This window comes from Perissodus microlepis, chromosome 14, assembly GCF_051167445.1.
Source record: "Perissodus microlepis isolate ML-2025 ecotype Zambia chromosome 14, ASM5116744v1, whole genome shotgun sequence".
Taxonomy (NCBI): Eukaryota; Metazoa; Chordata; class Actinopteri; order Cichliformes; family Cichlidae; genus Perissodus; species Perissodus microlepis.
The window spans coordinates 14,596,901-14,607,334 of NC_140474.1; the positions used below are offsets into that span (position 1 = coordinate 14,596,901).

A 10,434-nucleotide genomic window follows, 5' to 3' on the forward strand; every position below is an offset into this window, starting at 1 on the left:
TAAAGTACCATGAAGTGACTGTTGTTGTGATTTGGCACTATATAAATAAAACAGACTTGAATTGAATGGAATTTTGATACATACACAGTCTTGGAGTCTGTCATTATTCACTTTTTATGGGTGCGCAAAATAACACAACGGAACATTCAGAATTTATCAAAACTTTATTTGTACAAATATTAATTTAGGGAAAGAAAAATGTAAAAAAAAAAAATCAACGGAACTTTTTACATGGAAAAGAAATTACGGATTTTGTTGGGAATATTTAATATACGATATAGAGCTTGTAGGAAGGACTATAGTTATTTGCTTCTTTCTTTCCTTCTTTCATGTAGTGAACCAGCATTTGTTTTTGAAACAATTAATTGCTGTGTTTTCTTAGATGTCAGTGGGTTTTGAATTATTTGAACAATATTTAAACTATAGAAGGGACAGATTCAATTTTGTTTTTTTTAGCAACCTCTCAGATCGTTCTTGAGGTCCCTTTACTCATCAGGTGTTTCTTTGTATTGTTTTCAGGTTTTAATAAAATAATGTAACACTTGGGCAAAAAAATGCAAAATAACATTCCATAGCTTGAGGCCAGAATAGCAAATATTTCCACAGCAACTGTGAATTTCCCAGGAGAGCTGACATAAGCAGGTATAAAGGTTAACCACACTGCACAGAATATCAACATGCTGAAAGTGATAAATTTAGCTTCATTGAAATTATCAGGCAGCTTTCGAGCTAAAAAAGCAAGTACAAAACATAACATAGCCAGAAGCCCTATGTATCCTAACACAGTCCAGAACCCTAGAGGTGATCCCAGGGCACATTCAAGTATAATTTTATCTTTGTAATAGTTCATATTTTTGTAGGGGAATGGTGGGTTTATTGCTAACCAAACTATGCAAATCAAAATCTGTATGAGAGTGAATGCTAGAACACTCAGTCTTTGCTGTACAGGTCCAAACCACTTCTTAACATTACTGCCTGGAAGTGTAGCCTTGAATGCCATTACAACCACTATTGTTTTCCCCAGCATACAAGAAATGCAGAGCACAAAAGTTATGCCAAATGCTGTGTGTCGAAGCATGCAGGACCATTCAGAGGGCCGGCCGATGAAGGTCACAGAACACAGGAAACACAGAGTCAAGGAGAAGAGCAGCAAAAAGCTGAGCTCAGAGTTGTTTGCTCTGACAATAGGAGTGTGTCTGTATTGGAAAAATATTAGGGCTACAGTCATTGAGATGCACGCACCAAAGAGAGAAAAGGAGACCAACAGTATACCCAATAATTCTGTGAACGTGAGGAACTCAATAGCTTTCATTTCACAATTATTTCTCTCTTCATTGGACTTGAATTCAGGAGGGCATTTGTCACATTTCACTGCATCTGAAAACATAAATATCTTCATGATGTACAGCACATACATCTTTAAATAGACCAGTAAAGTGCTGGCAGTGATTTTGCCCAACAGAAACACAATGAGCACAAGAGTAAAGGCTAGAAATCCAGCTGTCTCACTTGTAGTGTTGCTGAACTCCCCATCAGCGCAGGTGATGCAATCAAAACAGCAGATTGGCTTGCCCTTAACAAAAGCCTGACGGGTCCCAGGCAAACAACTCTTACTGCAAACAGACCTTGGCACCTGCATTATAGTGACAATATTAAAAACAAATTACTTCCAGATTTACAATTGTATACATTTAGTGTGATTGTAAAAGATCAAGCGTCAGAACTTTAGGGTTAGAAAGGAACAGTATTATCTGTGTTGTTTTACCTCGAAATTCTCTCCTGCCCAGATGGCTCTCACACCTGCTTTCATCTTAAACTCCTGACCCTCAGGCTGGGATGCATCATAGTAACCAATTGTCTTAAAAAGTATGTAACCTTTTTCACCCATCTGCCAGTTCACCAATGCATAACGTGCCACAGGTTCACCTAACTCATCAAAGAACACTTCTTCACCAGTCTTAGTTGTAAAATTGACCTTGGTTAGGTAATGCAGTACCTACAGACAAACACTAATGTTATCTGACTATGTAACAATAGTCATTAAAAATAACATTTTACATTTAGACACAGTACTTTCTTTTTATGTTTACCTGCCATGGTTGTACATTTTCCGTATCAGCACAAGTATTGTTCTCAAAAGGCTCCCTTTCATCTTTGCAAGTAAATAGCATATGTAGAGCATGAGCAACAGCATACGTGGCTTTGTACACATTATTTAGCAGGCTGGCATCTGACACATCTGTGAAACGTGTCTTCACATGCAGGAGAGACTCCTTTCCAGTGCAGGCTATCGTCAGATCTTCAGCATGAGTCTCTGTTTGAGGAGACAGGTTGCACCTGAACACTGTCTCCCACAACTCCACAAGGCCCTGATTCCCAGGTACGGTGGAAGGCCTGCTGCTGGCTAGGAACTCTTGCAGTCCAGGAATGTGAGCATTTAATGCTGCAAAGCCAACTGCCCCCTGAACCACAGCGTAATTTACTGGAGAGGCAATATAACGGTATGTGATCCAGCCTTCACTCCCAACCCACTGCAGGCCTGTCACGTTCTGAGCATGAAGCTCTTTAAAAAGTATGTCAAGGTCTGTGCCATCAGCAAATGCCACTATTACCTTAGAGGTGGATTTCTTTATAATATTTATCACATCTAAGAACCACTTCCTTGGATTAGTTCGGTAAATGGCCACTGAGTACTCAACACACACACCTTCCCTTTCTGCTGCTTCCAAGAAAGTGGCCATACCACCATTCCCATAATCATTATTAGTTCTGATAGCTCCTACCCAGGTCCAGCCAAAATGTTTCACAAGCTTTGCTAATGCTTTGCTTTGGTAAATGTCACTAGGTATGGTTCTAAAAAAAGAAGGATAGTCTCTTCTGTTGCTAAGACATGCACAAGTAGCTGAATGACTGATCTGGAAAACAATAACATGGTTAAATGTTATATTGAGCATTGAAGACATTTAATGAAGATTATTGCATCTCAGGAAGTTTATGTGTGCATAGAGCATGCATGCCCCCAACACTCACCACAGGTATATGGAATGGTCCCATGGTGCGTGCAATGCCTATCGTGGAGGTGGATGTGGTTTCTCCTATGACAGCATGTACGTTGGAAAGTTTGTTACAGCTCCCTGCTCCACTTTCATATCTATTCATCAAGTTTAGTGATGCCCTAATAGACAAAGGTATACTGGGGCAGGAATCAAAGATCCTATAACCAAGTGTCACTCCTGGCAGCAACCCTGAGCTGTTATTAATTTCTTCTATAGCAAACATCATAGTGTATGCATACTGAAGCTCTCCTGGGTCCAGTCTGGACAAAGAAAAAGGACCAAAGTTTTCATAGCAGAAATAAGCAAAGAGGAAGATTATATTTAAAATATAAACAAACAACCCATATTGGAATAGGATTTATAGATAAATTATTTCATCCCAGTCTTACCCTTCACACTGTATTTTTCCTGGATTGACTTCAAAAGTTGGATAAACAGTGATGGGGTTCTGATGGAAAGAAAAAATTCCTCCAATGTTGATTTCTCCCTCCTTAGAAAACTGAGACAGTTCTTTTGTCCCATAGGTCTGACACACAGGCTTCCCTTCTCTCACAGCCAGACAGGAAAGAAGTAGTAGGTTGGCTATCAGCAGCATAGTTCCTCAGCTGAATGCTTCCTAACAAATGCTCAAAGATAAGCCTCCTCAACACTGCTTTTAATATGACTTTATGTCACAAAGCCACAGGGACTTATGGGTGACAGCTGTGAATATTGTCTTTGTCTCTACCAATGTTATTGCTTCTGCTGTGACTGACCAGTGAATAGGCATGTTAATGGGCTTAGAGGGCCTCCTACGAATGTAATATCTTTTCATTCAACATAACCACTCCTTATACTTGAGTTATTATTGTTTATTACATATTCCATCTGTGGTTCACATTTTAACATCGTACTAAAGAGTAAAACATAAACAAACGCAATACATATTTGAATTACTGGTTTCCAGGACCAATATATAAAGTAATAAATTAATCAATGATTGTATACAAATTAAAATAAACAAATCTTAAAGATGGAGTAAGCATACCCTCGTGCATTTGTTATTTTTTAATGGTTTCTCCCCATCATATGTCTTTTTGTATTTCTTTCGGGTTTCACTAATAAAATATAACATTTTGGAGCAAATATACTGAAAAATAACCCAAAGCTTGAGGCCAGAATAGCAAATATCTCTACAGCTACAGTAAATTTACCAGGAGAACTGACATATGCTGGGATAAAAGTGACCCAGACTGCACAGAATATCAACATACTGAAGGTGATGAATTTGGCCTCATTAAAATTATCAGGCAGCTTTCGAGACAGAAAAGCAAGGATAAAGCATAGCAAACTGAGAAGTCCTATATATCCTAAAACAGCCCAGAATCCTAAAGGTGAACCTAAATTACACTCTAGTATAATCTTTTCAGTGGCATGGACTGTGTTTTTGTAGGGGAATGGTGGAGCAAAAATTAACCACAGCACACAAATCAGCAGCTGGAGTAAAGTACAGCTGAGCACACTTGTTCTCTGAAGTGCAGCAGAACACTGAGGAACTGTTTTTGCTGGCCTTGTAGCCTTAAAGGCAATCACCACTGTTATAGTTTTAGCCAAAATGCATGACATACACAAGGCAAAGCTTGCGCCAAAAGCTGTGTGGCGTAGCATGCATGACCACTCAGTAGGCTGGCCAATGAAGGTCAGAGAACACAAGAAACACAGAGTTAAGGAGAAGAGCAGCAGGAAGCTCAGTTCAGAATTACTGGCTTTGACAAGAGGTGTGTGACGAAACCGAAAGAAAACACATGACACTGCCAATGTTAAACTTGCTCCAAACAATGAGAAAGCGGCGAGTAGGCCCCCCATAGTTTCTCCAAAAGACAGGAACTCAATCACCTTTGGAACACAGTGGCTGCGATCTTCATTCGACCAGCACTCCAGCGGACATGGTAAACACACTGCAGAATCTGAATAGAAAGTGTCAAACATAAAAAAGTATTTTGATAGACCTAATACTGAAATAAACACTTCCTAGTAATGTATCAATTTATTATCACTTTTTTACATAGTAAAAATGACAGGAAATTTTCTACACACTGTTTGTCTTGCTAATCTCTCCAGCAGCACAGGCAATACAGGAGAAACAGCAGATGGGTTTGCCTTTAATTGCAGCTTGGCGGAAACCTGGCGGACAGCTCTCACTGCAGACAGACAATGGCTTCTGTAACAACACCACAACTCAAAGGTCACAGTTTGTTCCTCTTGTAATCCACATACTTAATTTAGATTGTTCAATTTATTTCACATTAATAATATTGAAGAAAGAAAAACATACAAACATGCATTTAACCTTCAGACCATTATTTTACTCATTATTCTGCATCAGAGGGGAAAATTAACATAAAAATAGTTCTGAAGCTGTTATGTTAACATTGTTATTGAAAATTAACATTGAAAATTAAGGATTATACATATCTGTGTATGTGGGAGAGATTGTTTTTATTTGCTAAAGTTCAATATTAAACAACTTTATGAATGTCAGTTTTTATTAATAAAATTTTAATTTTAATCAACCTGCAAAATAAGTATTAAATAAATATTCCCTGCTCTCAAATAGACTTACCATTTGGGATTCAGAAACCCATGTTAAATTGATTCCATTCATGGCAAGCTGACTTTCATTTGGTAGTGAAGCATCATATCTCCCTACAGCCACAAAAATTATATCTCCTGCTTGGTTTCTCTGCCAGTTCACAAGTTCATACATTGCTGAAGGGTCTCCATTTTCATCAAAATATACTCTTTCTCCCGACTGAAGAGTGAAATTGACATCTTGGAGGTGTTTCACAATCTACCAATCCAAAACGAGGGTTGGTAACTTAGCATATATAGAATTCTAGATCAAATAAATAATTTTTCTACAATTTTTAAGGTAATGTCTTACCTTTTTTGGCTCTAAATGATCCTTCCATATACATGACTGATTCATGGCTTTAGCACTTTGACCACAATTTAACAAGTTATGCATAGCATGAGCTATGGCATACACAGCCTTGTACACATTGTTAGATATCCTTAGTTGTGATACATCTGTAAAAGGATTGTTTATGTCCTCTAACTTCTCAGAGCCAGAGCACTGAATCTGACCAGGCAGCCTGGATTGAAAACTGCAGCCAAAAACTGTTTCCCAGAACTCTCTTAGCACACTATTCTGAGGATCCTGACTTGGGTTAACCTGTAAAAGAAATTCTCGCAGGCCTGCAATCTTTGCCTTTCTGATGGTGAAGCCCAGAGACCCTGTCAGTATGCCAGAGTACCTCTTAGTAGCCAAATGACTTGCTGTTATCCACGATTCACTGCCCACCCACTGCAACCCAGTCAAGTTCTGCTTCAGAGCTTCCTCCAGCAAAATGTCCATCTCACCCTGGGCAAGAAAGGCAATCAAAACTCTTGCACTGCCACTACGAATCACTTCAATCACCCTTGCAACCTCCTCACTAGAGTCAGTCCTTGAAATGGCCTCTGAATATTCAACACAAACCCCTTCCTGACTTGCTGCTGTGATAAAAGTTGCCATCCCATTGTTGCCATAATCATTGTCACTTCTGACTGCCCCAACCCATGTCCATCCAAAATATTTTACCAGTTTTGCCAGGGCCCTGCTCTGATAGTAATCACTGGGGATGGTTCTGAAGAATGAAGGGTAATCCTTTCTGTTACTCAGACAAGCACATGTGGCAAAATGGCTGATCTGAAATGAAGTAAAAGAGAAAACAAAAACAAATTGACAAGTAAGTGGGAAGAGATTTACAGTTGGGTCTTCAGAGACCAAACAAAATGTTGTTTCTGGCTTGTAACTAAATCTAATGTAAAGCTTGGAAGCCTTAAATCTAAGATTCACATAAACCTGTAAGTGACCAAAAAAGTTACTAAACTTCAATTTTTGGAGAGAGTTACATTATAAAAAGTTGACACACATATTATAAATACTTACTACTGGTATTTGGAAGGTCCCACAAATTTGTAGCATCACAATGGTTGAGGAAGACTCAGAAGCTCCAATGATGACATGAACAGATGAATGACTGCTGCAGGTTTTCTCTGCTGTCCTTTCCTGTCCATTTAGTAAACCCATCACTGCACGTGTTGAAGGCAGTGTTGAACCACAGCTGTCAAATATCTTATAACCAACTGAAATATTAGGCAGTAAAGTGCTGCTATTGTTGATCTCTTCTACTGCAAAAATCATTGTTTGGGCAAAACGAAATTCTCTCAAATTTATCCTGAAAAGAGTAAAAAAAGTGTTTTAAAAAGTGTAATGTAAAGTTCTTCAAGTCATGAACCCTGCAAAGGGAAAAAAGACAAACCTGGAGCATGTGAGAGGTTCTGGAGTATGAGTCAGGGAGAACGAAGGCTTTGAGATTTGGCTATGGATAGAAAAAGCTCCTCCAATAGTAATATCTCCTTTCTTAGTCAAAAGAGGAACCTCTGGACTTCCTAGCATTTCACAGAGAACAGTATTTTCCTCTGCTCTGCAGACTCCCATAAATAAACCCCAAAATAACACTCTGAATGTGCAGTCATACATCTTTTACAGACAACCACACTCATGCATGTACAGCCCTGTACTCTGTTCTGATATTACTGACCAAGCATGTGTATTCTTTAATGGGCAGAGCTTTATAGAGCTATAATTGATGAAGCCTGAGGTCCTCCTATCATAGCACAGTATGATATACATTGTCACACTGTTTTGCGATTTTTATGGGAGACAACTATTTTTTTTTTTGAGTCACCCTTACCAGAAAATGCATATATTTTAAGCTGTCTTCTTTGGAAACATTTGATATAATAATAGTGTAAATTGTTTTGTAAATTATGTAAATTGTTATAATAGTGGTAATTGAAACAATTTAATAATTTAAAAATATAAAATTTTTGAATGACACAAGACTCCACGTGGGACCATACAACTCAACACACACAGAGCTAGATATTCTAATTCAACTGCACAGTTTGCTTTATTAATTGATGGTTCAAAACAGGAACCATTTGGCAGTGTGATAAAATCAACACAATTTAAAATAAATACTTAATACTTAAACAACTGTCAAATTTCTATTTAAGATATTTTAGGTGGCAACATTCCATAACCTTTGTGGTAACTAAATAAAGACTCTAAACAAGACATATATGTAAATATTTGTTTTGTAAACACACACTCACACACTTATATAGACTGATTAGTAACCCACTGGCAACCAAAAGTTGCTAGTGAAATCTGAAATTCATGAGTAGTTACTGGAGGTTGCTGGCAGTCATGAAACTGGTCACAAACCGTTATGGCACTGCAGCATACTACTACATAGCTACGGCTGGCTAGTTCCCACATTTGAAAGTTAGTATGAACGATAAAGATAAGCAAGTGACTTGCCAAGCTCTAGTTACACTGGGAAAAGGGTGAAGCAAACCAGTATGGGGCGTCGTTTGTAAACTGAAACATGCTGAAATTAACGGCAACATTTTTCCACATATAGCTTAAAACCTTACAAAAACGTGTTTTTTCGAGTCACTTTTTACAACATTTACTAAAACATTTGTAACTTTTTATATTTAAAACACAATTTTAAATGTTAAATCTACATGTTAAATACTAAATCTAAATATTGTATTTAAATCTAAATGTTAAATCTAAATGTTACGGGAAACTAAATATTTAGCTAACATGCAAATTTATTGTACAGGTCAACAGAAAACCAAAATAAAAGCTTTACGAAAACCTCCGGCGCTAAAGTGTGCCGGTAGTGGTCAGGTTGTTTGTCTGCTCTTGCCTGACAGTCACGTCTAACCACCATGAGCTGCTTCACTTCTTGCCTACCAACATGTCCAGCGATTTAGCTGAAAACATCGAAAGAGCCATTTTGTTGGCCATCCAAAGGTTCAGCAGTAGTCACACTAAGCAACTGCAGTGTCCACTTCACAATCACCGCAGCATATGTCCAGCTAAATCGCTGGACATGCTGGTAGTTAATTTCAGCATGCTTCAGTTTACAAACGGCGCCCCAGAAACAGAGAACATTTACCTTCAAAGTTTTACCTCTTGAAACATGTTGATTATAGTTATGAAGCACAACTTTTACTTTGAGGGCAAATATTCTACATTTCTGGCCTGCATCACACTTTTTCAGGTTTCACTGTATGTCTGAGAGTACATGGTAAATGACTACTAACAGGTTGGTGCGTTTGATTCAAAATGTGGGTGACTGTGGCAATCAGCTAGAGAAAAAAGCAATCACAAGGAGCTTTACAACTGAAATCATGTTTATAAGTGAGTACAAAATGTATTGTTGACATCTTTGGATTTTATTGTAACTCGTTCACATAGATACTGTAGTTAGTTGCATAGCCACTGTGACTGACAGGTGTCCTGACAGCAGTGGTGAGTGAAATGTTAGTATTATTATAGCATTAACACAGAAGTCACATTAATCTTGAGGTTTTAAAATACAGTCCAAAACTAATGGGTGACATCATGGTATCATAGTGGCGATGTCTATGGCTGACATTTTTTCTCTCTCTTTTTTCTCTGTGTGGACATGTGTGTGTGATGGTATCATATAAACCCATACTTTATCCACAATAGCGTAAACAAATTTTAAACAGATTTTGTACAATATCCCAATATTTTCAGAATTGGGCTTGTATGATAAATACTAACACTGAATATGGTCTGTAAACCGCTGTCTGATAAACCTTGCACTTTTCTGTCAGTGAGGCTGTACAATGTCCAACGAACTTGAACAGTGCTGAGGAGTGATTGTTTTTAAAAGGTTGAGTGTGAACAGGTCATGCCTGAGAAAGAGGCCTAGTTCACAAGTGCATTATTAATTAGAATAAATTACTTTTGACATATTAAACATAGAACTCAGTTCAGAACTGATTCAATTTAATTTTATTTATATAACAGCAATTCACAATAACAGTTGCTTCAAGGTGCTTTATATTATAAGGTAAAAAGACCCTGCAATAATCCAACAATTTGCAGGATCAGGTTCAGGTTTATGTGTTTTTTCAAGCATTTTTATTTTGTAATGACAAAGCTTTTTGACTCATGATAAAGGTTTGCAAATCAGAAGGCATTCTCTATACTGTAGACTATACCTATGCTAATAATAAAGTGCGACAAGTAGTTTTTTTAGTTTAATTTATTCATATTAAACTAAAGAACGTTATATTCACTTAATTCCCAATTTAATAATGAACCAAAAAAAGTGTATCAAATATTTATTACACATTTTTATTGTTGATTGTTATTGTTAATATTACTGACAGTGTTAGAATTAGTACACAATAAAATTATCAAAATCAATACAAAAAAGAAAACTGTAAACAGTGTCTT

The 10,434-nt window shown here is 37.4% G+C and overlaps 2 protein-coding genes across 3 annotated transcripts; both read right to left on the reverse strand.

Annotated features, from left to right (window-relative positions):
- Window positions 1-463: 463 nt before the first annotated feature.
- On the reverse strand, window positions 464-3,651 carry LOC146373649 (extracellular calcium-sensing receptor-like). 2 transcript variants are annotated; one of them, XM_084949725.1, is made up of 6 exons: window positions 3,446-3,591; window positions 3,031-3,316; window positions 2,091-2,915; window positions 1,766-1,996; window positions 1,510-1,633; window positions 464-1,377 (listed from the first exon to the last, which is right to left on the reverse strand). In XM_084949725.1, exons 2-6 carry the CDS (start codon window positions 3,280-3,282, stop codon window positions 464-466), a joined length of 2,346 nt encoding a protein of 781 aa, XP_084805851.1. In that variant the 5' UTR covers window positions 3,283-3,316; window positions 3,446-3,591. The 2 variants fall into 2 exon arrangements, with proteins under 2 accessions (XP_084805851.1, XP_084805850.1); XM_084949724.1 differs by having other exon boundaries at window positions 464-1,633; window positions 3,446-3,651.
- Window positions 3,652-4,103: 452 nt separating this feature from the next.
- LOC146373650 (extracellular calcium-sensing receptor-like) lies at window positions 4,104-7,560 on the reverse strand. The gene is made up of 6 exons (XM_084949737.1): window positions 7,403-7,560; window positions 7,030-7,318; window positions 5,980-6,786; window positions 5,659-5,886; window positions 5,133-5,256; window positions 4,104-5,002 (listed from the first exon to the last, which is right to left on the reverse strand). The coding sequence occupies exons 1-6, from the start codon at window positions 7,537-7,539 to the stop codon at window positions 4,104-4,106; spliced, it is 2,484 nt and encodes an 827-aa protein (XP_084805863.1). The 5' UTR covers window positions 7,540-7,560.
- Between the last annotated feature and the right edge of the window lie 2,874 nt (window positions 7,561-10,434).

Excerpts from the sequence above, each read along its gene's own strand:
- LOC146373649 (XM_084949724.1), bottom strand. The coding sequence starts at position 3,651 with ATGCTGCTGATAGCCAACCTACTACTTCTTTCCTGTCTGGCTGTGAGA. Across the intron at positions 2,916-3,030 it reads GACCATTCCATATACCTGTG|ATCAGTCATTCAGCTACTTG; the intron begins GTGAGTGTTGGG and ends ATTGTTTTCCAG. Across the intron at positions 1,634-1,765 it reads GGGCAGGAGAGAATTTCGAG|GTGCCAAGGTCTGTTTGCAG; the intron begins GTAAAACAACAC and ends ACTATAATGCAG.
- LOC146373650 (XM_084949737.1), bottom strand. The coding sequence starts at position 7,539 with ATGCTAGGAAGTCCAGAGGTTCCTCTTTTGACTAAGAAAGGAGATATT. Across the intron at positions 5,887-5,979 it reads ATCATTTAGAGCCAAAAAAG|ATTGTGAAACACCTCCAAGA; the intron begins GTAAGACATTAC and ends TTGGATTGGTAG. Across the intron at positions 5,257-5,658 it reads GGGTTTCTGAATCCCAAATG|AAGCCATTGTCTGTCTGCAG; the intron begins GTAAGTCTATTT and ends GTGTTGTTACAG.